The sequence below is a fragment of the Brassica oleracea genome, chromosome C9, assembly GCF_000695525.1.
Source record: "Brassica oleracea var. oleracea cultivar TO1000 chromosome C9, BOL, whole genome shotgun sequence".
Lineage (NCBI taxonomy): Eukaryota > Viridiplantae > Streptophyta > Magnoliopsida > Brassicales > Brassicaceae > Brassica > Brassica oleracea.
The window spans coordinates 15,625,719-15,641,986 of record NC_027756.1 but is presented as its reverse complement, the minus strand read 5'-3'; the positions used below and the strand labels follow the sequence as shown (position 1 = coordinate 15,641,986).

At 37.0% G+C, this 16,268-nt stretch overlaps 2 protein-coding genes across 2 annotated transcripts in view; both read right to left on the bottom strand.

Moving 5' to 3' along the window:
- The window catches only part of LOC106318591 (mucin-2-like), a 3,945-nt gene extending 3,678 nt beyond the window's left edge, over positions 1-267 (bottom strand). The window contains exon 1 of the mRNA XM_013756631.1: positions 15-267. The gene's annotated coding sequence lies outside the window, so the exon portion shown is untranslated. The remainder of the gene's footprint in view (positions 1-14) is intronic.
- A 2,703-nt stretch (positions 268-2,970) lies between these two features.
- LOC106317818 (protein SABRE) lies at positions 2,971-14,572 on the bottom strand. Its single transcript, XM_013755593.1, has 23 exons — positions 14,502-14,572; positions 14,274-14,385; positions 13,458-13,724; positions 13,087-13,349; positions 12,729-12,948; positions 12,425-12,595; positions 12,264-12,341; positions 11,754-12,005; positions 9,463-11,568; positions 7,476-9,294; positions 7,243-7,340; positions 6,639-6,995; positions 6,414-6,532; positions 5,926-6,172; positions 5,621-5,845; positions 5,326-5,465; positions 4,936-5,008; positions 4,698-4,799; positions 4,435-4,602; positions 4,065-4,361; positions 3,806-3,973; positions 3,366-3,729; positions 2,971-3,276 (listed from the first exon to the last, which is right to left on the bottom strand). Exons 1-23 carry the CDS (start codon positions 14,570-14,572, stop codon positions 3,167-3,169), a joined length of 7,827 nt encoding a protein of 2,608 aa, XP_013611047.1. The 3' UTR covers positions 2,971-3,166.
- Positions 14,573-16,268: the final 1,696 nt, after the last annotated feature.

The following is a 16,268-nucleotide window of genomic DNA, read 5'->3' as shown; positions in this document are numbered from 1 at the left end:
GGGGGGGGGGGGGGGAGGAAGGTGTCGATTTCAGTGACGGAACCCTAAATTAGGATTTGAGATTTGATAGACGGCAGTGGAATGTCCTAGGGCTTTGGGAGTTGGGTTCGACGAAACGGCTCGGAACGAGAGATCGATTCGATGATCGGAGCGAAGAGGATGCTCGAGACAGAAGAGTTAGTCGTGGCGCGTGGAAACGCACGCACGCGTACGCCTTTGGGTTTAATCTTGTGAAGAGAGAAAATAAAAAAGCTTTTAGAGACTAGAGAGGAAGAACGGTTGCAACTTGCAAGTCAGGCTCGCTACTATATATTAAAAAAAATATATAAAAAAATTTATGAAAAAAACATTGTTTAAAAAATGATTTTTGTTTCAGTAAGACCGACCACCCCTTCATTGTAGAACTAGATTCTGATCCGCCCTTAAAAACGACGGGTATATTTTTTGTTTTACATTTTTTTTAGGTCTTTTAAATTGGTAATTTAAATATAGGTCTAATGACATAAAGCATAATAAATAATATTCTAAATAACAATAAAAATAAAAGAAATAATAGTTGGACCATACTTTTATCAATGGATCACATTGCTATTTTAATAGAATAGATCCCAATTATCGGCATTAATATAGGTTATAGAAATATTATTATCTTTGAATGGGATAATATATCTCTATAATCAAATATGTCTCCCAGAAAGCTTTCAGTACACGACTCCTAACACTTGGTGCCCACGTTTATACGCTGGAAGCAAATGTTTCATTCTGTTCCTTTTCTTCATGTTAAACGATATGGTTATTGTTGTGCTGATGCTGATTTATTAGCTAACAAGTCAATTGTTTCGCAATATTCACAAACAGATTGGAGTTTGTTCCATTCATGTACACTTAGTTGTACAACAACGTTCATCATTTGATAGTAATCAATACACTTATTTGAACGAAAATAGACCACATCTAACTCGTTTCTATTTTCCTTTATATTTTAATGTTTTTTCTTATAATAAAAGTGATTTATTTTCTCCTATCATGTCATAGAAGAATGTCGTTTTTCTATAAATATAGAAATAACAAATACTGTTTTTCTATTATTGAAAAACATCTTAGAACAAAATAAAAACACATCTATATTTCAGAATTCTTTTATTTTAAATGAAAAATAGAGACGAACCGAAGATTCTCCAAATTTGTAACTAGTAATTAGTAAAATGAATAGATGGGTAGTTATTAATGGAATGAAATTAACATTCCGTTTATTCTAATTTTTTATTCAGAATAATTTTTCAGAGATAGATTTTGTTCTGGAATGCTATAGAATGAAATAAAATACTCATTCTATTTTTTTCAATTTAACTTGTAAATATTATGAGTATATAATGAAATTAAGTATTCATGAAAATTTTATTCCATAAATATGCATGCTGGTTTCTTCTTAAAACCTATAGCTTAATAATCTTAGAAAATTCTAAACTATGAAATTTAGTTACCCTTTAAATTATTTAACTTATTTTTTTACATTATAAAATGATAGTATAATCACGCGTCTGTGGTCGGGTGGTCAAGACGTTCTGTGGATTCCCAATGAATCCGAGTTCAAATCCGCACCACACCAGATTTTCACGCGCGTGGCCACCAAGACTTTCACATTCTCTCTCCGGAAAATGGTTTACCATTTTTTTTTAAAATGATAGTATAAGAATTACATAAGCATTGATTGCTTGTAGTTATAGCATGTTATTGTTTCTTGCATGCATACTTGCTTTTGTTTGGAGTACTGGGTTGAGGATAGTTGTTGTTGTTTACTTGGGAACCGGCAGGGCCGGCTTAGAAAGGAGGACAGAGGACGAGCGGTGCGACTGCCTATTTTTTAATAGATAAGAGTCTATTTTTTTATAAAAATATATTAAAAACAAGAAAAGGGGGCCAAATTTTTTTATATGAAAATATTTTTTTATTTCCATAGATTTATTTTTAAAAATACTTCTGGTATTTTGAAAAAAAAATATATCTATCAGATTTTTTTAAAAAAAATAATAGTTTGGAAATTAAATTTTTTTTTGTCCTAGGTCCATGACACCATTGAGCCGGCCCTGGGAACCGGTTTTCACTTGGTAAAGCTAGACTATTTATCTCCCCTTTCTTTCCATTTTGCAGGTGAACTTAGAAAAGTGAGCGTTTCCAGGGTGCAGACGTGTAGTTTTGCGGTGTTGGTTGCAATTAATTAAAAAAAACTGTTTTTTTATTTGCTTAAATTAATATACAACCGTTTATGCTAACATAACTTACTCTAGGCCACTATATTTTAGCAAAAAAAAAAAAAAAACTCTCAGCCACAATACAGGTTAGCAAGTCTAAGGTTACGGTCGAGAGGAACAATATCTCAGACAATTGAACCGAAGCCTTGGACTAGTTTTTGTCTTGAACGCTATACTTTTTCAACCGAAGCCTTGGACTAGTCTGGGAGCTCAAACTCTGGCATTTCCGGGCCATGCGGGTTAGTCTGGTATGTCGTGATCAGGCCCGTTTCATACTCACTGTGGACCCTGTGCAAAGTCTACTTTTTTACAGCAAGAAGTAAAAGGATTTTGTAAAAAAAGGCCCTAAATATTTCTAAAAAAGGCCCTAAACACTAACAAAATTTTTGTAAAAATATTTTGGACCCTGTGCAAATGTTCCTCTGGCACATGCCAAGAGAAGGGCCTGGTCGTGATCTCTCGAAATACAAGAAAGAATCCACACATCAAATGAATAAGATCAAAACAGTTCATATAAATAGTAGAAAAGTCTAAATCTCTTTTTTTCCAGTATCCTATAAATTGAACTTTTAAAAGTTTTTGCTTATTTGTATCCTTTCTTCAACGAGAACAACAACAAAAAACTATCAGCCATTTGCAATTGCGAAGCTTTTTATGCAAATCAACTGAGGACTGTTTTGTAAACCTTCAAGAAATGCAAAAGATTGATATTGTTTCTGGCTAAAATTTCTTTTTCAATATACCAACGTCTGTACAATATTGTTGATCGCTCTCCCTCCCTCTCTCTCCCTCAATATATATATTCTTTTTTTTTCATTCCCCTATTGCAGCCGAAAAAATACAAAATTTACAAGAAAAAAACACCTCCTCCCTCAGCCAAGGATAACAATTTTGATTGTCCGGTCAGAATGATTTTAATCTCGAAAATCCTCATACGGTGAAGTTCCGCTTGAATAGCCACTTTCAAATGCAGTGCCCTCTCTGGGAGATGATGGAAGTGATTCTCTTTGCTGGGAACTCGAACCTAATCAGAAAACACACAAAGTTATAATGTTGGGAAGTCCAACGAATAAGGAGATTTTTAGTTACGACCAATGTGACTGTTGCTCTCACCTCTTTGAGGTCTTGGGCGGAATTTCTTAGTGTGGCGTTTGAGGAGCCTCTTAGTCTTAGATTTTGTTATAGTTAGTTGCCGAGCAAAAGGAGACAATTCTACATCACTGTCGCTCCACTCCCCGTGGAAGTCATTCTCTGCTTCACCTCTCATAGTTCTCATGACAAATGCTTTGGCCTTGCGCCTTTGCGTATTGAAGAGTCCTTTAATAGAAGTAACAAACCCATCACCTGCTCCATCGCTTTGACGCTTAAACCATGGTACTTGATTATCAGATTTCCCCGTGTGATCATTGTCACTTAGAATAAGGTCATTGTCAGCAGATTCACGGTTGTTCTGAGATTTGTCTTTGAATTTCTTCCCCTGAAAAATTTCGATATGTTAAGCTTATCTTGTGCTCATAATCTAGAAGTGGATTCATAAATGGACTATTCCTGACCTGCATTCCTGTAACAGACTTCAATACCCCCCAAATGATGTGTTTCTTAACACGAGAAAAGAGTCTTCTCCAGGTACCAGTGAACTCATCACGGTGAAATGTATCCATCAACAACTTGAGGTCATTTACAACAAATCTTGAGCCCTCATAGGTCACTAGAAGCTCCACCTGAAGATGAAAAGATGTAAAACCGATTCAAGCAACACACTTTCTGACCTTAGCTTACGAAGTAGCAGTCGTAAAGATTAGCCCAACACACCTGACTTATTCTAATGTCGTGAAACTCCATCATCCTTCTAGGCCTAGATTTCTTCTCCTCATGTGATTTTCCCGCCTTCTTTTCTTCATGAGAAGAGCGGCCAGGCTTGACGGTTTTTGTCTCCTTGGGTTTCTGTTTAGAGGAATCCTCCTGTTGTTCCACGGAAGAAGCATGCAGCACGAGTTCATTACCTATAGATTCTGCCATATTTTCTCCCCCAGTCCTATCGAAAGAAGATGTTCTCAACTCCTGAGCTGAACCACCAGTACTACACCTTAGGCTTGGCGTATTTGATTTCTGCAAACAAAATGCAAGAAAATTAGTAAAAAAGAAATACATTCAGAACTTTCACTCAGGTGAAAAAGCCTACTTGAACAGAGTCAGCATTGCTTTGTGACAGCGTTGTCGCAGAAGCAGAGAGTGATTCAGAACTCCTGCGAGATGCTTCAACAGCGGAGTGACTAGTTGTAGAAGAATCACCTGCTAGCCCTTTCTTTACACGTTTTGAGCCAGCTGTCGTGGAAATTTTCCAAACTTCCTGCAGGAAAGAAAGTTAACCAACAAACATTCAATACAAACTTTAATAATTATCAGTATTTCCATATAGAAGTTGAATTGTGGTGCATTTGTAACCTGTCGCCTTTGTGAATCCTGCTCTTCCTCTGGGAAGAAATACTCCCACATCATTCTGTACATTGTTTCTGTCAAATGGATCCTTAGGGGGTAAATCTCCACCTACAAGATTTGTGGGTATTATCCGACAAATTTTAAATCGCACACAAAAAGCAGACATAGTTCAACTAAAAGATATAATACAGCATCATAACATAAAATCTCCTAGCGTATCATTGAAAGAGAAAAAGATAATTACATGGAAACGCTCAAGAGGATAGTGTCCATCTTTTGGTGCTCCTTGCTTTGCATCAACACGAAGCATGAATTTCCTGCAAATTAAAATTAAAGGTCACTTCTAATGAATTTCACTTGTCAGAACTCTAATACAAAGTTCGAGTGCCTTTAGTCTCTTCGAGCATATGTGGGAAGAGACAGGAACCACATTTCCAAAGTCAGATGTCAGAACCAGCGTCAAATTAACAAGTACTCAAGTTTAAGTTTAAGATGCGTAGTTTGATAGCCCTATTATTCCATTGATCTATTTTACGCCATCAAAACCTTTCCCAGTGCAACTAAGAACCCATCATCCAGAATTAAAATGCTTAGCAAAGCATGTGATATGATAAGCACCAAAAAAGAAACGTACCTTCCCCACTCGGTTGGAGGATTCCATGCTGATAAAAGCATATCCGACTTTGCATGAGGCAGACAGTTCCTCAAAACAAAGGACTTGGTCGTGAATCGAGCAACGCCAATGTCCTTGTAGTCTCGATCAAAGTCATAAATCTGCATATACACATTCATTTAAATAGACTAGGTTAAGTCAGAAATGAACTAAGTTGATTGAGGAAAGATTCTAACCAAATTTCTCACTGACTCTCATCATTCCACATTCTAAAATAGTGATGGTGAATAACGAAACATGATATCCATAAACTTACCAGGTCATTTATCTCTGCTTCAGCAAAGGATTTACCGTCTACAAGCATGCTCCAAACAACCTTATTGATCTGCAAGGATATGCACATAGCGTATGATGGACTTTTGTTCTTCTCTTTCTCCATCAGTCGCAGCTGTGCAGCCTTCTGCAGTGCCATTCTTAAAGATACGGAAGCAGCCTTTCTAGATTTCTGTGCATATAAGAGCTCTTTCTTTAATCCTTGCACCTAAAACAAACAAAATGCAACATCAAGTTTTTGTTGTCACAATGAAATAAATTTCACACAATTATTTTCAGGAATCTTACCAGTATGGATCTTCTGGTACTTATCATCCACAGCTCAACTTCCCTTTCCATATGTGTATCATCAATATTGTCAGAACAATAAGACAATTTTCTAATATCATCAAGAAGCAACTTTCGCGCTCGCTCTTTCTCTTCAAGGTTGATTTTAGCAAGTTCTACCTCTTCAACTCCATATGGAACTACCTCATCAGCCTCCTCTTCAACATCTTCATCTTCAGTAGGACACTGGAGACTACTTTTCCGAGGCCTGAATTATCAAAGAATATCCTCCTTAATGCTAGAGAACTTCAAAAACTAAACACGGCCAAAAATGTACATGAAGATTTTCCCTAGTCATTGGTGGATTGAAGTGGTATGGATTCTAAAAAGCACTTACGGAACATACGTTTATTTCAAGCTAGTTACTGCAATAAACAAGAGAAAGTGGACGATGTTGACATGAAATCTATGGGTTTCCCCTTTAATTTTATTCAGGTTTCAGAACTCACTTTGGAAGCCTTGCAAAGAGAAGGTTAGTCAGAACATCCAGCATAACCTGGAATTGCCGAGACGTCATCGTAGCGGTTATATCGTGTGAATTGAAAGTGAGCTCTTTTAGTGGTTTCACCTGCAAAGGCAGAAGAATTAGGTTCTGAAAAGATTCTGAAACGGAAGTTCAAACACTATAGGGAAATTTTAACCTGCCAAAAAAATAATATTAGAAATGGCGTTACCTTTAAATCAGGATTTCCACCTTTGTGTCTTGTATACCTTAAGAACATGTCACAAGGCATGAAGACCCTTTCAAGTAAAGCACCAGTACGTTTCACTTTTGGCGAGTTTCTGCGAATTTTTGGGAGCCACTGCAACCCAGCACCTGGGTCAACATCAGTCGGAGCAACATGGGCCTGCACATGCTCTAACATTACAGAAAATTCCATCCGAGTCCAAGTCATCTCAGGACTACATTCTGGAACCTCGGCACTTCCAGTGCCAAGAGCCTGCTCAATTACTTCCACACCAACACGCATAATGGAATTAAAAGATCGTGCTAGAACACGACCACTAACAGCAGCAAGCAGAAAGCGACCCTGTTATTCATCAAAGTGAGGTTTATCAGCCAGTAAGAAAACTTTTTTTTTAATAACCAAAACAATATCATGTAAGTTTTGTTGGTTAACTATATGCATCACACAGCTTGTCAGCTCTAATATATGCTACGAGAGAAGTTTGAATGCCAGCTAGATTAACCTAATAAGTAAATACAAATACTGTTACAACGCTCTAAAGTAGGTAATGGTGTTAATTGTGCATTCTAATACGACGATAATTACTTACATTAGCATCTTCTGAGTGAAGATTAAACTGTGGCTCAATGACATTCACCATGAAGTGACGAGTCCCATCTTCCTCAGATTCACTGGTCTCAGTATTACCTAGATCGAAATGTGAATAAGTAAATAACATCGTTATTGAACCAGCAAGTTCTCTGAGAAATTTCAGTTCTTTGAGAAATGAGTAAGAAAAAAAAAACAGAAACCAACGTTGTTAATTATTAAATCATGACATACCAGCTCTGTCATATGATTTCTCAATTTTCACTGAGTGCGACGGTGATGAAAGAGGTTCTGCCATCTCCATAGGCTGAGAAGGGAGGTTCCTACCTGGGCTTGCAGAAGATTTCAACGTTTCCCCTTGATGTGTTTCCGGACAAGATCCCTCTTGACTCTCTTCAAGAATCTTTCTCTGTGTATACTGACGAGACGGAGAAGGTTTCGGTGGCTCAAATGCTTTCGATATTCCACCAACAAAAGACCAAACAGCATCTCTATTTGCAATTGTCCACAGGAGTTTGAGGCCATAAACAAAGACCCGTTGACAATTGTCAGCAATGACAACATTGTATCCATCATCATCACTAGGGTCTGATCGTATATGTTCATCACTCTCGCTTCCATTCTCAAACTCAGACCTCACATACGTCATCTCCAGATTTCTTCTTCCAGCCTCTTGCCATGCCAATAGTCTTTCAGGATCAGCTTTTGGGGCCTGCCTTCTGATTGTAAAATAATCAGAAGACAATAGAAACCCTTCATCGCGATGCTTCTCATTCCTCTTATGGTCCTCTCCAGAGGGTACTCTGTCTATCAAAGCATTTTGGGAGCTTTTTCTCAAAACCTGAACGCTTGCTGGAACGTAAGGATGCTCATCTTTGTTAAGAAAAGCCTTAGGCACGTGAAGATCAAGACCTTGATATACAAGGTCAAGCACATCCCGCTTGCATTCAAATGTATATTTTTGCTTCCCGCGACTATAGCACAGTTCGTATTTTAGCTTTGACATGTTAAAACTCAATCCTTTGGCAGGATCGTCAGAGTCCCAAGGCATGTAATTCATCAAGGAAGGAGTGGCATCTACACGGAGCATAAATTCCGTCATCACCTTATCTAGAGATAAATTTCCTGATCTTGCACTTCTTGCGACACCAAACCTAGGCCATCTGGAGAAAGAACGTAACTTATGAGGAGGATAGTAATTCAAACCCCAGAACTTAAGTATCCATGCCAAATCATGAGCTCCGAGATTCATTGTTGGTGTCTCAGGCTGGTCTTGCGAGCTGCAGAGAACTGCAGTGTCTGTTGGATGCTCAGTACCTGAGGAAGACTGGTGAAACTTTTCAGGTCTAAGGGAGAAATTCCACCGAAGCGAGAGTGATGTTGATCTGAACGGATCAAAGACCTTCTCACGAGGCTTTCCTTCAGATGGAAATGCATATAAGTAATGATTCAAAGAATCCCCAGACTCACATTCCCAGTCCATTGTGACTTCAAGATTAAATGCAGGGGCTTCAATAAATGCACCTCCAGAGGTGCCAACTGGAATTTTTAAAGAGTGTCGGCTAATCAAACTCTCCAGACTGCTCAGTTTTATCTTGAAGTCTTTAGCATTGACAAACACACGACCATCTGACTGCTGAAGTTCAATAGGACCAGTCACTATTTGAAGTTTATCAAGACTCTCATATGGATCCGTTGTAGCAAGAACATCCCACTTTGATTCAGAAAAAGATAAAGTGATATTGCCATGAACATAGTTTCTCATATCATCCCACCAAGGTAAGCTTCGTTCTTTTTTAACGGTGGGTAGAATACCTGGACCTCTATGACTCAGATTCGCTCTCCGAAGAGCAACTGTGAAAGCATAGCTAATGTCTGCAAAAGCAGGTTCATATCCAACTCCAAAGGAAACTTGTCCTTGTTCAAAGTGTATGCGCAGATCTGAGTAGGTCTTCATCGGTGGAGTTGTCCCAGTTGCTGACCGGAACATTCGCACTTTTCTCCATCTGCCTACAAATACGTCTTGGGAAATTTGTGGCTGAAAACACGTTGCCTAATTTAAAAGAACAATAACAAGCAGTCATATAATCAGTCAACTGAGGTCATAACCAGAAAGCTGTGGGTTAGAAAAAAAAACTAAAACAAATATTAATCATAAACAGAGATAACAAATCATACATATTGCATGGGAAACGAAAAGATAACAAGAAAATAACCATACCTGCTGAGCCAGCACAATATGACCTTCACATTTACCAGAAGTGCCAGAGAGAAGAGGAAGTGTGTAATCTCTTAGCTGAACTACCAAGCTTCCAGTTTTCAAGTCAGCATTGCTTCCATATAACCGAGAAAAGGGTATGTCGTTTTCTTGACATATAGGATCAAGCTTCTTCAAGACTTCCATCAAACCAGCATCTCCACCATGAACTGCCGTCAAGCTTAAATCAAAATCTGTGACACAAACAGAGAGGAGAGAGGTTCTAGCAGTACTTGGCTTAAAACCTGCCTGGAACCCTTCCGTACAGGCACCTGAACCCTCTGAGGATGCTAAACCCTGGCATGCCTGATAATACGATTGAAAAGACCGTTTATGAATCTCATCCTTCACTTTGTTAATAGCTGAAGGATCCTGGACATCAATTTCAACCCCATCAAAAAGCATCTTTCTTTCATCTGTAGGATCACTTGTTTCAGCACCTTTAGGAGACTGGGTAGCTTTTTGGATAAAATCTTCAAGAAATTTCAATCTGACAGCCAACTCGCAGGCTTCCTTCTTCACCAGATGATAGTGTTCATCAAGCCAGCCTTGAATTGGTTCTTCCTCAATATATGCGGTTAGCCTGCGTATGCCAAATCTTATGCGGCCAAATTTTGGGCTAGATTTCTTGTTCTTCGGCTTCGAGCTTTCTCTCTTTCCTGGAAACAGGTTTTTACCTTTCGCTACAGTTATAAGTCTCAAGGCTCGCAACATGTCCTCAATCGAATCATCTATGGCACGCAACTGTAATTTGTAAGGCATACAAATGTGCACCTCAAGACCTTGTACTACCCAGTCCCAAGGACCACTTGTCATTACAGGGACTGCATCAGACACACTAGACGAGGCAGCAGGGATTCTTGATATTTGCATTCTTGTAGTTTTCAACACTCGAGATCCATTAAAAGCAAGCATAAGCCCCTCAAGAAGGACTCCTATACACGCATTCTCAGAAAATATTGATTGCGCCTCCAATTTAGCCTCTACCCCATCTCCTACCTCAGCTGATATCGTCAAAGTTTCCACATCAATAGCAAACATAGATTCCTTTTTCTTCTGCTTGTCAGCAGAATTGGACAGATTTCTTTCTTCACCCGAGCCACCATCTTTCACACTAGATCTGCCCTCCCTTTCCTGTTCCTTAAGCTTTTGCGCATAAACCAGGGATTTCAACCGTAAAAACAGTTCATAGAAAGATATATGAACATCAGGTTCCCAACCCAGTGAAATATCAGTAGCACTGAAGAGAGAACACACAGCTATGTCATTAAGACCACCAGATCGACGTACAAGCTTTGCGTTGTGCATATCAAACAACTTGACCTTTGAACAAGGTTTATGCTCTTCCAAATACTCCTGATAGATGGATATTGCTCTTCCAAGATCCATTTGCACCGAGTGTTTATCCTTGTTGAGACAAAGGCTAAACTGTGATATTTCAAGAGAAACCGAGTACTTCAGTCTTTTACATTCTTCAGAAGCAGTAGACGCTACGTTCGCTGTGCGTGGTCTGCCATCAGCTAATGAACTAAACGTAACTCGGCCACCTTGTGATCCATAATTGACGGTTTTAGGGTCTTCAATAACTGTATTATCCAATCCTGTGTCGTCACAGAAAGTCACACAACAACGTTCAAGATTCAGATTCACTAGCCTAGTTCCTTTCCCAGATCCTTTGGCTGGTTGCACTCCTCCAGTTTGATTCATCTTTTTGCCAGCAACAGATAATGTCTTGAAGAGAGCTTTGAAGGACATAGCATTTGTTATGAGAGATTCAACACGCTTGAAAGAAAAGTATATACCCATTCCTGTCACGTCTACTGAGAGTACCAATTTACTTCTGCAACCAACCTCGTCAGATGATGTTCTGTCTCTTCTTCCCCAATCCAAGCTAAGCTTTGCTATATGCATCAATGAACCAGAGTTCGGCTCTATTCCGAAAAGGGTTTCTTTAAAGCATTCCTGGTACTCATCTGCCAAATGCAGATTCAATTCACCAAGTTCAACATGAATTGCTGTGCCCATACTCGAAATGTTATTTGCAAACACATGCGACGACTGCGAACAAAACTGCATATCAAACACCAAGAACAAAATACTGTTTAGCATATAGTAAAACAAAATTCATATGTTGCATAACTAAAGAATTAAATCACGCAAGTGAAAAGGCTTACTGCAATTTCTCATGACTCCATTTAAGTTCACTTATCTATGAAGTCTAAGTTTAACCAAAATTGTGTAATTACGTGACTTACATGATACACCGGTAAATCATCAATACCATAGAGTATAACAGCCATCTCAGGGGCTGAAACTGTGCCTGTCCACATAATGGCTTTCGTATCAGCAGCTTTTGATTTCTCCAGTGTGTGAGTGGGACCATGAAGCACCAGTTTTTTCTTTTTCAAGAAATGAAGACGCAACCACGGCTGTAGCCTAGAAATGAATAGGTTGCATCGTGTACCTCCCAGCTTTATATCAACTTCAGCTCTTACAGGCAGAACCGGCTGAAAAGAGAGAATATGTAACAGTATAAATTTACAAGCTTTCAAAAGTATAACTCAAACTGATGCATACCAACAAAACAGACTGCCCGTTCTGGATGAATACATATGATACAAACTAAAACTACAAACAGAAACCTAAGTCAGTTGTAAGGAAACAAGTAAATAGACCTAGCATTCACAAGTCAAGAGTATTGATTCAAATGCAAAGGGCTTTAAAAAATAGAATAAAATATGTATACTTTTCATAAGATTCCAAACCTGAATTGGGATGTAGATAAAAGAGACCACATCAACTTTCATTATCTCCAAAACAGAGGACTTAGCTTCTCTAAAAAGCTGCAAGAAACACAAGAGCACAGCATTAGTAGATAAAAAAAGATATAGAAATCATATATCTGAAAGAGCTAACACAACCATACATGAATCTCACTGAGTTCCATCTGAACATCAAGACGTGTACTCTCCCCTGTGTCCTCAAAAGATTTTGACTTAACACTCGTAAGTTGGATTCCTGTGATGTTATTCTCAGCAACGAGATCATGTTCTCGATTGACACATCTCACATCCAGTTTTGGTAATATGAATAAAACCTGGTCAGTAAGACCACACCGTCAGTGGAGGTTAGATAGTTTCAGACTCAGAAGACAAGTAAAATCTTTTCAATAATGCAGACTCACAGAAACGTAAAATATTTGGCCAAGTTCATTAGGCAAACTAACTAACCTTTTCAGGAAAAGATGGAGAATATTTTGCGAGTGCAGCCACCAGCTTATGCTCTTTATCCGATTTCTTGGCGGATGAAGTAACACTAGTTGACCTTACAACATCATCTGAATGGACAGTAGATGATGAATGTTTGCTCTTAGGAAACGAATCCTCATCAAAAGTCAGAGTTACATCTCCAGATACAATTTCCACATTTCGTGTAACAATACCTACAGCCCTATATTCAGAAAAAGAACAAAAATTGAGTAAACCACTGATTGAGTAAGGATTTATCTTCTGAAACATAAGGCGACATGAATCTAGACAAGTTCAAGTATCCAAAAAAGTCTACAATGTAGTCCATTTAAGCAGGTACCTGTCATGTCCAAACTCGGTAGAAAGAGAGAATTCATCAGAAAATAATGCAGCAGAGGATCTGTCTGATGTGGCAGAAGACGTTTGGGAAGCAGTACACCTTTCAAAGCCTATGCTAGACGACTCATCAGACATCATGCGTGATTCACATAAGTGAACCAGAATCGGTATTACATGCAGCTTAACATATAGATTGGGCTTTGTTCCACCATCCTTAGATATATCTAACTTCAGTTCTTTGACTTCAACTATTGCCTTTCGGGTCTGCATTACACATAGTTTATTACAAAATAGTTTCCAAATATCTCTACCAAAAGACAATCAAATCTCAGTACTGCATACGAAGAAAGATAGTTAACTCAAACTAATTACCTTGACAACCATATCTGCGACAGAAACTGAAAGAAACCTTGCAACATTAGCAACCACCATCCACTTTCCCCTGCCTGAAGTACGAGGTTTCTGACTTTTGGCTTTGGGTACATTTTTGGTTGAAGTCGATGACCTCATTACAACTTCAAGATCACATATCAAGACTTGCACTTTTGGATCTCTAGAAAGAAAACCAACGCCGAGTTTGACCAAGGACTGTCGTAAACTAAGTTTAATTTCACCAGCAGACACCGACTCAATAGCACCCTAGAAACACAGACAAACCAGAAGCAAATCATCTTTGAGATAAACTTTACAGTCGTCTCAAAACAAAAGCATTAGCAACAAACTATTGTCCAAGTAGAAACAATCATGCAAAAAAGTTGATACTAACAAGACGGGTCTGCTACAGAATGTAAAAAGCAGAGATGAAATAAAACTACATTGGTCTTCTACAGAGACAATCTTTCATAGCTACATTGAAATGTATCAATCAAGCTGCTACAGAAACAGTTTTTTTTTTCTTGGCAATAGTGCTTTGATGAAAAGTTCACATAAACATTCTTCCTTAGCTACATAGAGAACAGATTCAATCCATTAAGCTTCTAAAGGAACAGGTTTTTGCTCTCTCTTGACAATAGTGCTTTGATGAATAGTTCACAGAAACATTCTTTCTTAGCTACATAGCAGAGATGCAACCCACTCTTAACAGATGCAATCCACTACATTGATCTGATTTAAGCTTCTATAAAAAACAAGTCTTTTTCTCCCTTGACAACAGTGATTAGATGATTACACAGAGTTTTCAGGTCTCACCTTTTTAAACTTAACCACGACATCCTTGAGGCATTTCCAACCGCCAACACGGAACACAACAGATGCTCCCAGCACTCGGCTAAGAATCCACGCAAAGAACCTTGAACAAAGTCTGAGAAAAAAACAATCTCACTACTAAAATACTAAACACCAAAGTAATGTATACAGAATGAAGTAAGCAATTGTAATCAGCTATAAAGGCAAACTCTTAAAGGGAGAGTGGCTCACATGAAGATCATCCACAAGAAGATGGAAACAATCAGGAAGCCGAAGAAGAACTTAGCAGGTGAAGCCTCCATCTCCACCGCTGCAAATTTAGAGCTCACGTCCGCCCGATAAACTGCGAATTCCCCACTAGGAGAGACGAGTTTCACCCGCCGCCGGCACTGAAACAGACGATTTCGAAGCAAAACACCATCTTTGAGTTCACAAGAGAAAGCAAAAATGAAACCCTAATCGTTCAGAATTGAAGGAGAGTGCGAGACGTTAGAGCTGCTTCCATAGACGAAAGATCCGATCCGAGAGGTTGTCAAGTGTGATCGCTAGAGAGAGAGAGGGTCTGATGAATGACCATGTGTGTGACTGGTGACGGGTTGAGAGATGGTTGTTGGGATCTAGTGCGGTAAGGTGTAGCGTTTAGGACTCTTTTAGTCAATTTTCTTTCTTTTCTTTTTTGTTTTTTTTATTGTCATCTTCAGTCAAATTTCTTTCATTATTCATTTAATTGGCCTTTCAGCTTTAGTTTATTTGGCAAAGTAAATCTATAATAATAAAAGGGAGCGATGCTCCATAGGACGTCCACATCAGCGGAAAAACTTATTCTAAAAGATGATACGTGGCGTTAACAAAAAATAAAAATAAAAATATATATAATAAAAAATAAATAATAAGTAAATATATAATATAAGAAATAGAAACATTGCATTAAACAATAATAAGTAAATATACAATATAAGAAAAAATAAATAATAAGTAAATATACAATATAATAAATACAAATATTACATTAAAAATCTGTCATAATATTATCATTTGATATAAAAAAATAGAATAAGTAAATATACAATTGAGAAATGAAAAACTAAATTAAACATCTATAAAATAATGACTAAATACAAAATATAAGAAATCAAAATATTATACTAAACATTATCGTATTAAACATTATCTTATTAATAGAATAAGTAAATATAAAAGATAAGAAAAATAAATAATAAGTAACTATAATATATAAGAAATAAAAATATTACATTAAATATATATCGTAATATTATCATGGTATAAAAATAAAAATAAGAAAAGATAAACATTAAGTAAATACACAATATAAAAAATGGAAAAACTAAATTAAACATATATCTGAAAAATGTAAAGTTAAGTAAATAAAAGTAAATTTACATTATAAAAATATTACACTAAATCTACACTAATAAAATGGAGCTATTGAGGCTCCATAGAGCGTCCACATCAGCAAAAAAAAATTCTCCCGAAAGATGACACGTGGCATAAAATATAGTTTTACATTTTAATATTACTAATTTTCGAAAATATGACATGTGGCATTATTATTTAAAAATAGAATATAAATAATAAGTAAATTTGTAATATAAGGAAAAATATATAATAAGTAAATAAACAATATAAGAAATAGAAACATTGCATTAAACAATAATAAGTAAATATACAATATAAGGAAAAATAAATAATAAGTAATTAATCATATAGAAATATACAAATAAAATATTATATTAAATATATAATATTATCATTTGATATAAAAATAAAACAAAAATAGAATAAGTAAATATGCAATTGAGAGATGAAAAACTAAATCTATACTAATAAAATGGAGCTTTTGAGGCTCCATAGGACGTCCACATCAGCGGAAAAAACTTATTCTAAAAGATGACACGTGACATTAACAAAAAATAAAAATAAAAATACATATAAAGAAAAATAAATAATAAGTAAATATACAATATAAGGAAAAATAAA

What these genes read in the sequence shown, in the direction of transcription:
- LOC106317818 (XM_013755593.1), bottom strand. Translation starts at nt 14,572, where the DNA reads ATGGAGGCTTCACCTGCTAAGTTCTTCTTCGGCTTCCTGATTGTTTCC. An exon ending in ATATTGTGCTGGCTCAGCAG is followed by an intron (nt 9,295 to 9,462) that starts GTATGGTTATTT and finishes CTTTTAAATTAG; the next exon opens with GCAACGTGTTTTCAGCCACA. An exon ending in ATCCTCTTGAGCGTTTCCAT is followed by an intron (nt 4,800 to 4,935) that starts GTAATTATCTTT and finishes CAAATCTTGTAG; the next exon opens with GTGGAGATTTACCCCCTAAG.